Raw genomic sequence first — 16,966 nt, 5'->3', positions numbered from 1 at the left:
ATCAGGACTGACTGATAATGCATACAGGGCTTCTTTTCAGGGTGATGAAAATATCTAGAATTAGACAGTGGTCATGGTTATACAACTGTGAACATACTAAAATCACAGACTTGTACACTTGAATGGGTGACCTTTATGGTGTGTGAATTACAGTTCAAAGGGAAGTTTACCAAGGTGACTTTTATCTCAATATCAATTTTAGGGCTCCAAACACAGAATCAACTCAGAAGATATGGAGTAGAGTCTCAAAAACACATCTTGGTGATGCCTTTTTCAGGTTCCAGCAGCTTTGGAAATCCCTGTCCTCAGGTCGAATGAATAGACAAGATAAAGTCTTTCGTTTTCCTCATAGATGTGGCCTCCATTCTGAATCTGCTGAAGACCTCAGTCAGGTAGGCCTGGTCCAGGCCAGGACTGGGCTGGCTCCTTTCCCTGGTCCCTTTAACCACAATACTCCTCACATTCACTTTCCAAGACAAGCTTATGCTTGGGGGGAACTTAAAAATGCCAGGTCTGTCTAGTTTTTCAGGAAATTTGACATATATTTTCAGATCTACACAAGCAAACATTTTTTAATACCCATAGCAAATGAGAGATGACATACTCTACCTGAACTCAGGAGTACCAGCATCGTGGATGGGCTGGGATACACACCGTTAGTCTTTTTAGAAGAGTGGTTGGACAGTCACAAGTCACATACACATTCCCACAAAGACCATAGCAAAAACAGTACCTTTCATATTAGATGTTATGTTAGATGAACACCTTTCTTTGTGTCCTGTAAGCATCTGAGTCACTGATAGGTAATACGCATAATTATACCAATCAAACCATTCCAATAATTACATTTCTTTCCACCAAGTCAGATGTGGGATGTCATTTCCTGTCTTTTATGGCACAAAACACATTTCTTGTATTTTTGAAATGCTCAAAATAAGGCCACTCATGAGCAAGTTCTAGGCTTCATAAAAAGTTTGTTTCAGAACTGTTAATAGACAACTCAAAAGAAATGTTACTCAATGTAGGAGAGGCGGTGAGGAGTTTGAACTTTTCTCAGTTGCCAAACTGCTCTTCACTTTCTGTAAACTGCACAAAGGATTCATTCAGAAAGGTTTAGAGGCTGAAAGTGAAAGTGACTCAGACTACTTTCAAAAAGGTCAAGAAGTGCATTTGCCCATCCCAGCGCCTCTGAAACCTCGGCCTGCGAACAGCACGACTAAAAGAACACAGTTCCTTCATGAGCCGTCACTCGATGCCACGGTAATTTTCACTCTTTCTCTTAGAATTCAGGCCCTGCTCTGTGAAATGGGTTCATAAGAGACTGCGTTTGCAGAACATGTGACAGTCTTTGAAAAGCCAATAGGACTGAACCTTGGCCGTGGGATGTGGGGAGTAGGCAGGGCAGGCACCCACCGTGCTCCCACGGCTCAGTGGCCACAGGGACCGAATCTCCTGGAGCCTCCTCCGGGCAGGGCGCCCACCAGGCAGCCACGTGAGAGCCAACAGGGTGATGAGAAAATGGATAATCCTCCCTCCCCGGCCCTCGAAACTGGTACTATCAGCATGGCATTCAGGCCCAAGGATGAAAGCAAAACTGGTAGGGGCTCAGTCGTGACTGACATTTTGCAACCCCGTAGACTGTGGCCCACCAGGCTCCTCTGTCCATGGAATTCTCAAGGCAAGAGTACTGGAATGGGTTGCCATTTCCTTCTCCAGGGGATCTTCCCAACCCAGGCATTGAACTTGGCTCTCCTGCATTGCAGGTAGATTCTTTACTGTCTGAGCCACCAGGGAAGCCTAAGGATACTTTTCCTCAAAATATTAAAAGAACTACTGCTAAGTTATGGATTATCCCAAGGGCCAAAGTAGTTATTAAATACAGACCCACTTAGGCAGGTCACTGCTCTCGGTGCTTCTTTATGACCCAACTCGCTAGTGAGCTGTCCTTGCAGCCGCATATTTCCCATCTCTTCAGCCTGTGTTGGGATTGAAGGGGAGCCGTTGGATGACTTCTGGGACAGAGCTGAGTTGGAGCAGCTGTCCTCTGCCCCAACCCCTTGCCCACTTTCTTCTTCAACCTCAGTGGCAGGGAGCTGCTTCTGGGCCTGGGAGTATGGAAGCAGCTTCCCCTATTGACCATAGCTTGTGTGTGGATAAACACAGAACAGAGCAGAAGAGGAGTGTTGGGGATGAGGACCTGTGTGGCTTCCTCTGGCCCCTTGCAGCCTCGAAGTTTCCAGTTTCACACTGTAGTTAAAAAAACAAGAACAGCCACCAGGTTTCCCCAACCTCTTGTTTCCTGGGTGAACATTCAGGTTCCTGAACATGACCCTGAACTGGGTGTGGTTGTGAGACCCGCCTACCTGTTCCAACAGGTCTCTTGAAACATGGAAAAAATCAAACATCACCACCACTTCTGTAAAAGATGACCTTACTGATTCCACAGCCCTTTTGCACGGACACACCCAATCTGTCTTTGCAGGGATCACAAACGACTATGGGATTCCTTTATAGGTGAAGAAACAGGCTCAGAGGGAGGAGACGCTTTTACCAAATGGCCTCATCACTGGTTTCAGAAGAGTTGAAAGCTTGGGTGAAGAACGTCTGTGTGCTTTCCAGAAAAGCACAAAGTGAATCTACAAGCAACTGGAACTGTGACATTAAGAAGTGAATACAAGACTTCGGGTGGGCCTGACCAGTGCAGAATAGAGCAAGAGGCTCATCATTCTTCCCCAGAAGCAGCACGGGGGGCTCTTGACCCACATGCGCTTCTAATGGGTATTCTTATCAAACACGAGTCCTCAGACTCACTGTTCACAGCTGCCAAGACTGGCTCCATATCCTCCAGGTGTCATGATGAGCGTTGGGGGCTCTGAATTCAGAATGCCCACCACAGACATAGCTCTGGCTTCAGTTTCTTATACGATAAAATGACAAACCCATTTCCTAAGGTTTTTAAGTATTGGATGTGACCAGGTAGCCAAAGGGCTTAGTTTAGAGACGCTGAGCAGGCATCGCTGTAACCGTCACACTGTCTCGTCTTCTGACCCCTCAATACACACATCTAGTGTCTCGAGTCTCAAGAAAACTAGAACCACTTTGGGCAAAGGTTGACACACATCTATTGGCAGTCTTTGGTTGTGCTGTTCAGCTGTTTTCAGGCTTAACAGTATGACAAGTCAACAGTCTCAGGTTCAGTCTTGGACTCCACCACCCGTCATCAAACTGTGTTCGTTTCCTGCTCTGGATCCCAGGAATAACCAGCACCTCTCCTTTCCGGATGCTATGAAAAGTAAACAACTGCGGATAGACACACCTGGAGGCATTTAGGGCTTCATAAGCTGTAGTCATTATTATCGTAACAATACCCAGCTCTAATTCTCTTGTCGCCTGCACATAATATCCTCAATGATATTGTCAAACTGTTCCCTTGAATCCAAACATGCAATACTGTGTTTTCTATACTTCAAAATGGGATTGACACCCTGGTGGCCATGAGCTCACTTTGCTGGCCCCAGGGAATTGTCAGCTCACTGTAGAAGGGTCACCTTCCTACTTTGAAGCTGGTGCTGCATGGATGAATGTCACAAAGGCTGGCCCTGACCACTTGAGAGGCGTGTGTCTTCGAGGGTCCTTGGGGTCTTTTATTCTCACCAGGTACCCAGCTCTCCTGTATTACCCTGGGGTTTGGTTTGAAAAACAAACACTGTGAACCAAACTGTTTGATGATTAGGAGCCAGCCCTCTGAAGGGTAGCTGAGTTTTGGGATGTTCCCCAAAAGACATCTCAAACAGTGAGTTTTCAGGGCTTGAGATCCACAAATATTTTGAGCAGTTTTTCATCCTCCTACCTGCCAAACATCCCCAACCACATCTCACAATCTGTAGCTTGTTTCGTCAACACAGAAGAATGGCTCTTCATTTTATCAAAATATTATCAAGTAACTTTGAAATGCTGTTATTTTTTCTTTTGTGATGCATGTACACGTCTTGTTTAAATGAGAAAATTTCTATTGTCTTCTGATAAAATCCAATAAATGTCGACATACACATTAGTTAATATTTAACTAGGTGAGTAGGCAAACAACAGAAGGATTAAACATTTAAAATGTTTGCCTACCTGTCAGGATTTTTGGACCCCAAATCAAAACAAATGTAGGGCCTCCCCTAACTAGAAGATGGAGTGGAGATCAAGTGAGGAATTGGACCAGCGGGTAGCCAGCTATGAGTCCATTTGAAAAACAAGCATTTTCTGTAATTACACTATCCACAAAATGACACCCAATTACTCTAGTCCGTATCCAGAGTGCTATTCTATGTACTGTCAGAAAAAGTATGACAAGCCAAGTTTTTTGACAGCCAGAAAAGGAGGGAAAAAGCACAGGAAAGCCAGGTGTTTTTTACTGAAAACAACACAAACTTGAAATGACCCTTTAAATTACAGAAAACAAGTCACAGGAAACCCAAGTCTTCTCTCGGCCGTGATTACAAGTCCTCTCTTGACTCAGAACCTCTGTTAACTTGGATACCTCTTTTCCTTCCAGAGATAAGTTATACATTAACCAGCACTACATTACCTCAATACTAGTAGGTCTCCTGTTCTGAGATAACACGAAATGTTCTTGCCCTGAATTGTAAATGTGCCTGGTTAATCACCCTCCCTCCCTCTCAACCGCCTTTAGCTTCATCTGAATGTGTGGCTACATTCCACTGTGTTTCCGGCTTGCTGCGTCGATTTGACATGGTTTCAGTTTAAGGACTTGAAAACACTCAAGTTCTGGAGGAAAACAAAAGAAGTTGGGGCTCACCTGTCAGCAGGCGCTCCCTCTGGAAAAAGCAGCTCTCCCACCTCCCGCAACCACCAGCCATTGGACCTCAACCTGGGTGGAGTGTTAGGACCACGCCCCAGCAAGACTGCTTTGCTAAAGGGAAAACCAAGAGAAATGCAAATATCTGTAGAGACAGCTGAGCAGACACTTGGAAGTTACTACAGGAGGATGTCTTTGCTTTCAGACATACTCCAGTGACTTAATCAGAACTTGTTAGATTAAATGGTGTTCAATCAGCAGCAGACTACAAATCCAAGACAGGAGAGACAAGTCACTCAGCACACTCAATTTCCCCGCGAACATAATTATTTCCTATTCAGAAAGGAAGTGGCCTTTGAAAATGTCATGGATAGAGAAAAATAGTCCTGAAACCTTTCAGTTTAGTTCAGTTGCTCAGTTGTGTCTGACTCTTTGCGACCCCATGGACTGCAGCATGCCAGGCCTCCCTGTCCATCACCAACTCCCAGAGTTTACTCAAACTCATGACCATGGAGTCGGTGATGCCTTTAAAGGACCATGAAAACAAGGACCAGCACTTTATTTGCAAATTATCCTGTAGGAAATGAATTAGGTACAACTTTGTCAGCAAAGTGTACACACCAGCAGATACAATCGCCAAAGCCGAACATGAATTTTAATAAGCTCCTTTCATACAACACTGATCAGCTGAGCAAACGTCATAGCCTGCATAGTGTCAGTGGCAAAGGTGACAGGGCACAGGGCTGGCCATAGCACAAGGGTGTGAACAGTGTGAACAAGGGTGTGACCATCAGCCGAGGGTAAGTTCATGCTTCTCTCTCTCAAGGATTTTAGAATCGAGACTGAGAGTTCAATTTCTCAAATTAAAAACTAAGTTTCGATGATTTCAAAAATTCCAAGTCTATGCTTTCCAAGAACAAAGAAGCTGTGGAAATGCATGAAACAGGCAGTCACCCACGTGCTGAACTTGACTTCACTGCAGTGTTTGGGGACAGTGCGGCACCCCAGAGCTGGCAGATAACAGGAGCAGGTGGGTCCCAGAAAAGGGAGGCTTTGCTGGTGCTGCTGGACTCAGCCCTGGATGCAGCCCCAGAAAGCAGTGAGGTTTGATAAAATGAATACAAAATAAAGCTAGCTCAGATTCATTCAGGGAGCATACTGTTCGTCTCCCTTTTGCTGAATTACATAGCTAATTCCCACACACTTCCTATCTGCCTCCCAGGCAAGGCCAAATAAACTCACATGACCCTGGAGCCCCTCCATCTCTAGGTGCTTACCTGGACAGGGTTAGAAAGGTATGATGGTTGTTAGGTGGGGGAGAAAGTGTTACCGTGTTCACCTTCCTTCCTTACTGAAATCAGGTGCAAATAGCTAGGGAGAGGAAGAGAAGAGCAAACTCCACTTCACCCTTAATCCAGGACCAAGGCACTTCAATGGGTCGACCTTAGTACACCATTTTACTTCTGGGTTAGGGCAGGGAGCCAGGCCACTGGCTAGGAGGGCTTCAAGGTTGTACCAGGCCTCCAGTTGGCTGCACGAGGCCTTTGGCCCCAGTCTCTGACTGGATTAATTCTCCACCATCCACACTGTATTCTAAGACTGACTACATAAAGAGGTCACCTGATAGAATCAGCAATAGATAGGTGGATTCTTCTAAAATCCAACATGCAATGACTTATTCAATACAAAAAGAATGGGGTAAGAGAAAAATTTCCAAGTTTTCTTTTCACTAATTTTATTCATATTTGGTAATTTTCACTCAGAATCCTATCAACTCCTTTTTCAGTATGAGATGTAAGTCTGTAGGTGCATGTATATACAATCCCTTAGAAACTTTATTTGGTATAACTTCGCATTTTTGGTGTATAGAAATAAAATTTATTTTCATACTATAGCACAGGAGACATACAATCAATATTTTTTCCTAGAGAGTATAATATATAAATTATTCACATTAAAAAAATTAAGAACAGAAAGCCTCATATGCAGGAGGTATTTAAAAATGTATACCTAATTTTGAATTGGTGTTTTTGACAGTATACACAACTAGCTTACAAATCTGAATGAGTATGATGATACATATTTGAACAAAATACACATATGGGCCCACTCCAGATACTTAATTCAGTACACAGATAACTCGTTCTTCACTTTGGTCACTGCAATTCCAGGTGCTGAGGCATATGTGGATCTGAAAGGTACTTCCAGGAGTATTATTTTTTACATTGGCATTTTAAAGATTTCTGTTTCTTCTATTCTCCTTTATAGCGAGGGGTCCTTTTCTCTTTAAAAGCAAGAAGACCTTCAAGTCTGTCTTTTGTTGGAATGGTCTAAGAGAAGCAAAACAGTACGTTATCTGTGCCCAAAATGAAAAACAACTATAAAAGTTTAATGAGCTTTATCTAAGGAAACTAATTAAAAGACAATCTAAAATTGTGAAATCATCTGAACAATTTAAATTACATGAGCAGATTTATCATTCTAACTCCAATGTGCTTTTTGCTTCCATTTTACTAAACATACTTCAATACAATTAAGAGTTTATTTTTTAGACAATTTTAGGTCTATTAAAAACCTAAGCAGAAAGTTCAGAGTCCCATATACTGCCCTCAAGCCCCTCACTGTTTCCCCTATTATCAACATCCTTTATTAACGTGATATATTTGTTATGACTAATGAGCCTATACTGACACAGTATTATTAACCAGTCCATAGTAACATTAGGGATATTCTATGCGTTTTGACAAACACATAATGTCATGTATCCACCATTAATTACAGCATCATAGAAAACAAGCTGACTGGCTACACATCCCTAATGCTTTACCTAGTCATCCCTGACCACGCCCCCGCCCATGTCTTTTCCAGAATGTCACATAATCGGGAGTCATATAGTATGGACTTTTAAGATTAAAATTTGTTATTTAGCCATATGTGTTTAAGGTTCCTTCTTGTCTTTTCCTGGCAGAGTAGCTCATTTCCTTTCACTGCTGAGTAACAAACACCCCACTGAATGCACATATTAATACCACAGCTTTTATTCATTCACCTACTGAAGGTCATCTGGGTTGTTTCCAAGTTTTACAAAACTTAGGAATAGCAGCTTTGTAAAGCTGCTATAATAAACACCACTGTGTAGCTTTTGCGTGGACACAGGTTTTCAACTCATTTGGGTAAATGCAAAATTGCATGACCACTAGGTCATGTGGTAAAATTATATAAGAAATGGCTAAACTGGGAAATCCTGTTTTTATGTGCATTTCTTAATATCATATGATGCGGACCATATTTACTTATGCTTATCTGCCTTCTGTATACCTACTTTGGTGAGGTATCTCTTCAGACCTTATATCTTCTTTTTAATGAGCTATTTTCTTACTATTTCTTACTATAAAAGCTATTTGAGTTTTAAAAAAGCTTTTTTTGTACCTTGGATATAAGTCCTTTATCAGATATGTTTTGCAAATATATTTTTCCCAGTCTACGGCTTATCTTTCCATTCTCTTCACAGTCTTTTGCAGAGTAGTAAGTTAATTTTAATAAACATAAATTCTTTTTCTTTCATGAATTACACTTTTGGCATTATATCTAAAAAGCCACTGCCAAACTTGAGGTCACCTAGAATTTCTACTATGCTAACTTCAAGAAGTTTTATAGTTTTTCATTTTACATTTAAAAATAAGTCTATAGGTCATTTTCAGTTAAGTTCTGTAAAAGGTATAAGGTTAATGACTAGATTCTTTCTTTTTTGGTAGTTGAATGTCCACATGCTTTTAGTACTATTGATTTTCAAGATTACTTTTCTTCATTGAATTGCCTTTGCTCTTCTGTCAAAGATCAGCTGACTACATTTGTATGAATCTATTTCTGAGTCCCCTATTCTGTTTCATTAGCCTATCTGTCTTTATTTTTGCCAGAACCACACTTTCTTGATTACTGCAGCTTTACTGTAAGTCTTAAAGATGAGTAGTGCCATTCCTCCAACCTTGCTCCTTACTAGTGTGGTGGCTAATCTATGTCTCTGGACTTTACATATAAACTTTAGAACTGGTTTGCCAGTATTAGGAAAATAGCTTTCTGGCATTTTTATTGGGATTGCACTACATGTATGATCAAGTTGGGAAGAAGTGATATCTTAAAATATTGAGTCTTGCTATCCATGAATATGAGCTATCTATTAATTTAAATAGTGATTTCTTTCACCAAAGTTCCTTCTTTAGCTTGGATTATATTGATTTCTGAATGCTGAACCAGCCTTGCATATCTGGGGAAAAAATATTACTTGGTTGTAGCATATAATTCCTTTTATAGATTGCTGGATTTAGTTTGCTATTATTTTGTTGAGGATTTCTATATCTATATTCATGAGAGATAGTGGTTTACAGTTTTCCTTTCTTGTAATATCTTTAGTTTTGTTATGAGGTTAATACTGTCCTTGGGCTTCCCAGAGGCACTGGTGGTAAAGAACCCACCTGCCAATGCAGGAGATGTAAGAGATGCAGGTTTGATCCCTGGGTTCAGAAGATCCCCTGGAGGAGGGTATGACAACCCACGCCAGTATTCTTGCATGGAGAAAGAGGAGCCTGGCAGGCTACAGTCCACAGGGTTGCAAAGAATCGGACACGACTTAAGTGTCAGCACACACACACGCACTGTCCTAATGGAATAAGTTAGGAAATATTCCCTCTGCTTCTATTTTCTGGAAAAGGCTGTAGATAATTGGCATAATTTCTTCATTAAATGTCTGGTAGAATTCACCAGTGAAAAATATCTGGGCCTGGTGCTATTTCAGAAGCTTATTAATTATTGATTTAATCTGTATTAAAAACATAGGACTATTCAGATTATCTGTTTTTCCTTGTATGAATTTTGGTGTATTTTGTCTTTCAAGGAATTGGTCTATTTCATCTAGGTTATCAGATTTGTGGTCATACATAGTTCACAGTATTCTTTTATCCTTTCAGTGTCAACAGGATCAGGAATAATAACCTTTCTTGCATTTCTGATAAATTGACTTCTTTTAGAATTAGAAAAGAACTTTCTTTTCTAATATACACATTTAATGCTATAAATTTCTCTCTAAACATTATTTTTGATGTATTTCCACAAATTTTGATAAGCTATATTTTCATTTTGATTTAGCTCAAAATATATCTTAATTCCTCTTGAAACTTTCTCTTTGACACATGTCATTTAGAAGCACACTGTTCAATCTTATTAAAAAGATTAAATCTCACCATTAATAGGTAGGGTTTCATCTGTCTTTCTTTAACTGAGTTTTAGTTTAATTCCCTTGTGGTCTGACTATTTTGTACAATTCCTATTCCTTTACATTTGATAAGGTGTGGCCAAATATGCTTTTAAAATTTTTCTTCAGACTCTGAGGTTGTCCATTTGTAAGAGGTTTGTAATTTAGTTCATTCATGGCATGTGTTCATCAATGACAGGTGGCAACTTATATATACAGACCATAGTTTACACTCTAGCTCTAGCTTCTAATTCATGATTCTACCATGCTTAAATGGGAGCTAACACAGTTTCCAATTCTCAGAAAAGGTGGAACAAAACTCTTAGGCCACTTTACATGCCCTAAAACAAAATGTTATCTTTCATTTAAAAAAGGACAGAAGAAAGGAAGGGAGGAAGGAAGATTTGTTCCTCTACAAAAAGCCCTATTAATTTGTGTATAAAAAAGAAAACCATATGTAATTGAATTAGTGAACTTTCAGTGGGTAGGAGAAAAGGTTCAGAACATCAGGAAAAGTCAATGAGTCTCAAACTCTGAGGTTCCCTAGAGGCACATGGTCACAGCTGCCTTCCTCCCATCTCTCTGCCCTGAAGTGAGGGTTCCAACCACACCCAGAAAACACAACATGAGCCAGAGAGACATCTACAAAACAAATGCTGCTAACAATTATTCCAATGGTTTTCTAAATTATGTAGACAGGAGTCATCATTAAGTGAAACAGAATCAGTCACAAGAGCTGGTGATAATTAAAGAAAAGAAACAAACAATTTCAACCCATTTGTATGATTCTGTAATAGGCATGAGTCAAATCTGCTCATGATATATAATTTAGTTGACTTATACAGAAGGTAAGGGGTGTATCTGCAATGAATTAAAGAGATTTTATCACATACCTGAGCATAACATGCTTCTTCTATGGCTAATCCTGTTACTAAATCGACCTGATAATAAAAATATAACTCATTTTAGCAAGAATTACTTTTTAAAAATATGGTATATCAATATAAATTCAAATTTAACAACCTTATTCCAAAAGAACAGAATTCTTTGATGTAATACAGCAAATCAGAAGTATGACCAGCATAAGAAACTTAGCTTGCCTGGGTTCAAATTCTGAGTCTACTATATGTGAGCTGTGTAACCTTGCTTACACAGGTTACTTAACCGCTTTTGCCTCAGAGAGGTGCATCTGAACCAGTAGCTAATTATAGTATCTACCAAATGGGGTTATTGGAAGATCAAATGAGTTAATGTAGGTGAAGTCTTTATAAAGTACATAAGATATATCTATATATTGCCTGGCAGCTCAGATAGCAAAGAATTTGCCTGCAATGAAAGAGACCCGGGTTCAATCCCTGGGTCAGAAATATCCCCTAGAGAAGGAAAGAATTTTTAAAACCCAATCAAATGCCTTTAAATTTTCTTTAAATGTGTTTACTGCTAACAAATTCAACCCTGTTTTACTGCTATGAAGCCCAGGAAAATATAGCACTTCTGGGTCTGTAAGGAAGAAGTGTCTTTCTTTAAAATTCCTATAATTTATCCAAAATACAACTGCTATAATGCAAAGCCCAAAGTAAATGGGTGCCTGCATGGATCCCTTGGCCTGCTTATCTCTCCCCTGTCCTAAGGCCTCCGCTCCTTTGGACTATATCACCAGAGTAACCCCAGGGCTCCCTACAGGGTTTACTGTGTCTCACTGGAGAAAGCACACGGAGAAGTTAAAGATGGTCTCCATGCTTAGTAGGAGCTTTGCAACAGGAAGTTCTCCTTAGAACATTTTTTTTTTTTTTGGTAATATGATAATGGTGCTGAGAATACACAGAATACTCTTTTGTTTTGGTTTTCTATGAACTACTAGCCAATAAGTCTATTAACTCAATGGCAAAAATAATGAACATGTCATATGCTTCAAGGCACAAGTGAAATTACTGAATTCTGTGATTATGATACTGAATCAACTACAGCTATAAGCAGACTAAAATCACTGATGTAGCTAAAAAACACCTCAGTAGCTTTCAGTAATCACAGCAGTAAATATTTTAGAATATTAAAAAATAATGGTTCATTTAAATTAATTTCCACTACCTATTCCAACAAAAAGCTTAGGACACTCACCTCCATTCCTTGATTAATTGCTAATTTTGCCACTCTCATTGCAACAGGTCCCTAAAATTCAAACAAAACATATTTTAACTATTATTAATGCAAATTATGTTGTACATCACAGTTAAATTCAGAAATTCCCTTTGCTGGATCCATAGTATAGAAGCAACAATGGCTGTAAGATAACTGACGGAAAATTCATTTTAGGAGATTTGCAAGGCCTTTGGGCTTCCCTGATGGCTCAGAGAGTAAAGAATCACCTGCAGTGCAGGAGACGCAGGAGATGCAGGCTTAATCACTGGGCTGGGAAGATCTTCCAGAGGAAGAACAGCAACCTACTCCAGTATTCTTGCCTGAGAAACCTATGGCTACAGCCCAAACGGTCACAAAGAGTCGAACACAACTGAGCGACTAAGCACGCACGCAGGGCTTTTAATTATTAATAAATTGTAATTGTAGCAAACTACTGCATCACCACATGACGCAGAGCCCACAGCGTGCTACAGCACAGCACACTAGATGTTTGGAGGACGTCGGCAGGTGGCATGTGTCCAGTAGAAGGCTTTCTATTGTTCAGCAAATCTCCCTACAAGTAGGAAAAAGAAAAGGAGGTAAGAGTGTTTGGCACAATTAACATACCCATCAGTGGTTTGACAGAAGGTTGGGCTGTATGTTGTCACCCTGCTTATTTAACTTATATGCACAGTATATCATGTGAAATGCCAGGCTGGATGAAGCACAAACTGGAATCAAGATTGCCAGGAGAAATATCAATAACCTCTGATATGCAGATGACACCACCCTTACGGCAGAAAGGGAAGAGAAACTAAAGAGATGCTTGATGAAAGTGAAAGAGTGAAAGTTTAAGCTGGTTTAAAACTCAACATTCAGAAAACTAAGATCATGGCATCTGGTCCCATTCCTTCATAGCAAATAGATGGGGAAACAATGGAAACAGTGACAGACTTTATTTTCTTGGGCTCCAAAATCACTGCAGATGGTGACTGTAGCCATGAAATTAAAAGACACTTGCATCTTGGAAGAAAAGCTATGACCAACCTAGACAGCATATTAAATAGCAGAGACATTACTTTGCCAACAAAGATCCGTCTAGTCAAAGCTATGGTTTTTCCAGTAGTCATGTATGGATGTGACAGTTGGACTATAAGAAAGCTGAGCGCAGAAGAACTGATGCTTCTGAAATGGTGTTTGAGAAGACTTGAGAGTCCCTTGAACTGCAAGGAGATCAAATCAGTCAACCCTAAAGGAAATCAGTCCTGAATATTCATTGGAAGGACTGATGCTGGAGCTGAAGTGCCAATACTTTAGCCACATGATACAAGAACTGACTCACTGGAAAAGACCCAGATGCTGGGAAAGACTGAAGTCAGCAGGAGAAGGGGACGACAGAGGATGAGATGGTTGGATGGCATCACTGACTCGATGGACATGAGTTTGAGTCAGCTCCAGGAGTTGGTGATGGACAGGGAAGCCTGGCATGCTGCAGTCCACGGGGTTGCAATGAGTCGGACATGACTAGAGATTGAACTGAACTGAACTGGGCTGGAGATGAGGCTGACGCTCTTGATTAACATGGGAGTGCAGATATCATCTGTTTTAGCCAGTGGATCTGTATCGTTCTTCCCTGGGCATCAATAATTAATCACAATGATGATGTACTAGTAAAGACATGTCCTCCAGGCGGTACTCCCACGTTACACAAAAGCTGCAGGTCCAGATGAGTCCTTCAAGATGTGTGAGGGTCAAAACTGAGAGCCCTCTGCGAGAAGGTTTTGTCTTAGAAAACCATAATCCTCCAGATGGAATTTATTTGATCACATTTTAAATTCCTGAAAATTGTTATGAGTGATGAATTAGAATTGAATGGTATAGTTTAAAGCACCTTTTGAATTAAAATGCAAGGGGCTCTAAATAAGAGGCACAACAAAGGAATCCAGTAAGTGCATAAATGCATGATAAATGCATGATGGCATGAAAAATGCCTTTTTTTTGGTTATCAGTTTTAACCTACCTAAATTCATTCCTAAATCATCTGCTGAAAAATTTTAAGACCCTGCAATTTTCTGAGACTTAGGCAAGTATCTTAGTTAGAATTCTTCCAAATGTAATTTGTATGTACTATTTCTTTTTAAGATCAACAATTCACTAAAAAACAGAACAAAACAGAGTACTCCTCTCAATGAGAATTTTATCCTTTCACTTTTATCACCAGCTGACCCAGACAAATGCTGGCCAGACTTCCACATGCACAAAAGTCCCCAGGTCCCTTGTTAAAACGGTGATACTGATTCAGGGGTCGGGGATGGGCCGTGCTCCCAGGGATGCCTGGACTGCTAGTCCACAGACCACACTTTGGGCAGAACTGGAGAAATAGGAAAATGAAAACACTATTAGATATAACGCTTATTCAATTAGCTTCTCTTTTAAAATATGAAACCAGTGTCTCTTCTATATATACAAACCATTTTTTCCCTCAGATAGAAAAATAGAAGTAGATACACACAAATACAGAAATCACGCAAAAATCCTAATTGTTTAGGAGTTTCCTGATTACTTAGAGACTCATCATTTAGTAACAAGATCTTTAAAAATAAAGATTGTTCCATCTCAAATTCTGCTTTGTAACTTTTGCATATAGTTTCACAGTTACACATTTTCCAAAGTCATCTGACATCTCCCTTCAGCTGGGGGAAAAATAATGTTAGCAATTAATGTTCTCAGAGGGTGTCCTTCAGATGAAAGGGACGAGGAGGACAGCCTGGTTTACCACATGGCAGGGTGCGGCCAGATGTCAGTGTGGAGGTGGGGAGAAGGAGGCTCTAGGGTGGGGTGAGCTGCGGGCACTGAGAGAGAGACAAAGAGAAAGAGAGAGCACGCATGTGCGCGAGCGAGATAGCATACGAGAGAGCCAGTTCTCAGAGTGAGATAAAGAAAGGAAGCACAGAGGCACCAATTGGCTAATGAGCCACCCGCCACCCTGGCGGAGACCTGTAACAGGGAGCTGAACACTCACGTCCAAGGACCATGGGAGGCTGTGAATCTCAGAACTGGAATTACGCCCAAACCTTCCTTAAGTACATTGCTTTACTTCAATTGAGACATGCTCTGGTCATCAAGTTTTAAGCTAGAGGAAGTCACTAAATCTGTATGGAGTTAAACTATCACTTCTCCTGATATGTGTACACCTTTAATCTCTCTTTAGCTAGATGTTTCCTTAATATTTTGAAGAAACATTAATACCAAAGTTACAATGAGAGCTTTTCTTAATCTTAAAGTAGTGAAAGTCTTGTATTAGCTCTCTATCGATTTAGAGTATAAGGCTCTGTGTTACCTCCAACAGGGAATGAACATATATAAGGGCCCCACCCTGAAAGAGCTTACAGCTCGTAACTTAATTGAGAAGGACTGAAATAGCACCAACACTGGGCAGTGTGGCTTTAGAAACCAACTCAAATGAGAGGCCCCAACTGACAGCTTGCAGGGGACAGGTGTGCCACAGCAGACCTGGGCTCTGTCTCACAACAAAGAACTCCAAGGATGCCTCCTGAAACTGGATACAGAACCCCGAACAAATGTGGAGGGTGCATGCATTTTTCTAGAGAGATTCATGAGAGTCCCCAAAAGAACTCATGGCCTCAAAAGAGGTTACAAATACTGCTTGAGTTAGAAAGGAAGTAATTTTGACTCCAAAAATGGTTCAGTTCAGTTCAGTTCAGTCGTTCAGTCGTGTCTGACTCTTTGCGACCCCATGAATCGCAGCACGCCAGGCCTCCCTGTCCATCACCAACTCCCAGAGTTCACTCAAACTCATGTCCATCGAGTCGGTGATGCCATCCAACCATCTCATCTACTTTTGTCCCCTTCTTCTCCTGCCCCCAATCCCTCCCAGCATCAGAGTCTTTTCCAATGAGTCATCTCTTCGCATGAGGTGGCCAAAGTACTGGAGTCTCAGCTTTAGCATCATTCCTTCCAATGAACACCCAGGACTGATCTCCTTCAGAATGGACTGGTTGGATCTCTTTGCAGTCCAAGGGACTCGCAAGAGTCTTCTCCAACACCACAGTTCAAAAGCATCAATTCTTTGGCGCTCAGCCTTCTTCACAGTCCAACTCTCACATCCATACAAGACTACTGGAAAAACCATAGCCTTGACTAGACGGACCTTGTTGGCAAAGTAATGTCTCTGTTTGGTTAGGGAACTATAATAAAAGTTTTACAATCCATTGGGAATAAAGACAAATCACTAATTGTTTACTTAGCAAAAATCCTTTAATCTATGATTTCCGAACAAAGGACTATTTGAAAAATACTTCTGAAACAGAGAATCAAGAAACCCTTCCAATAGGTCCCTTGACGCTCTGTTTATTATTAATACTACTGCTCACGAGGATTAAGATCTGTGAGTAAACGTGCAGTGATTCCCAGATTTGAAGTGCACTTCTGAAGAAGTGGATTGTGCACAAAGGAGTTAAAACAAGGCCTCCATCACCATGAAACCAAACACAATAAGATACACAAACTGGTGCTATTTAAGCAGGTTATCTCAAGGTAAGTGATCTCAATGAAAGCTCGCTTGACATAATGGACTGTGGGCTCCTTATTTATTTGTGTTTCAGTTTGGGGACAATCCAGTGTGAAAGCCCATGTGTACAGTTCAGGTCAGGAGGACTAGCTGGCGAACAACTTAAGCTGCTGGGAATCTCTGTTGCATGTGATAAACACGCATGTAATATGTTATCAATGTACAGCTACAGTAAGGGCCTTGAACTACCTTCAAATCTTAA

General features: G+C 40.7%; 1 protein-coding gene across 15 annotated transcripts in view; it reads right to left on the bottom strand.

Moving 5' to 3' along the window:
- Window positions 1-6,525: 6,525 nt before the first annotated feature.
- AUH (AU RNA binding methylglutaconyl-CoA hydratase) overlaps window positions 6,526-16,966 on the bottom strand; it is a 183,252-nt gene continuing 172,811 nt past the window's right edge. For 12 of the 15 annotated variants that reach the window (XR_015169249.1, XR_015169248.1, XR_015169250.1 and 9 more), the window contains 3 exons: window positions 12,174-12,224; window positions 10,949-10,996; window positions 6,526-7,137 (listed from right to left, as the gene is read on the bottom strand). Coding sequence is in view for 8 of the 15 variants with exons in the window: in XM_086414457.1 (XP_086270583.1) it covers window positions 7,060-7,137; window positions 10,949-10,996; window positions 12,174-12,224 (177 nt within the window). In the remaining 7 variants the exon portion in view is untranslated. The remainder of the gene's footprint in view (window positions 7,138-10,948; window positions 10,997-12,173; window positions 12,225-16,966) is intronic. The other 3 variants (XR_015169245.1, XR_015169246.1, XR_015169247.1) reach the window with 1 other exon arrangement.

This window comes from Bos grunniens, chromosome 8 (genome assembly GCF_055505025.1).
Source record: "Bos grunniens cultivar Pamir isolate PY7600 chromosome 8, Bosgru_T2T1.0, whole genome shotgun sequence".
Lineage (NCBI taxonomy): Eukaryota > Metazoa > Chordata > Mammalia > Artiodactyla > Bovidae > Bos > Bos grunniens.
Note: the sequence above shows the minus strand (reverse complement) of the source record. Positions and strands in the feature narration are given on the sequence as shown.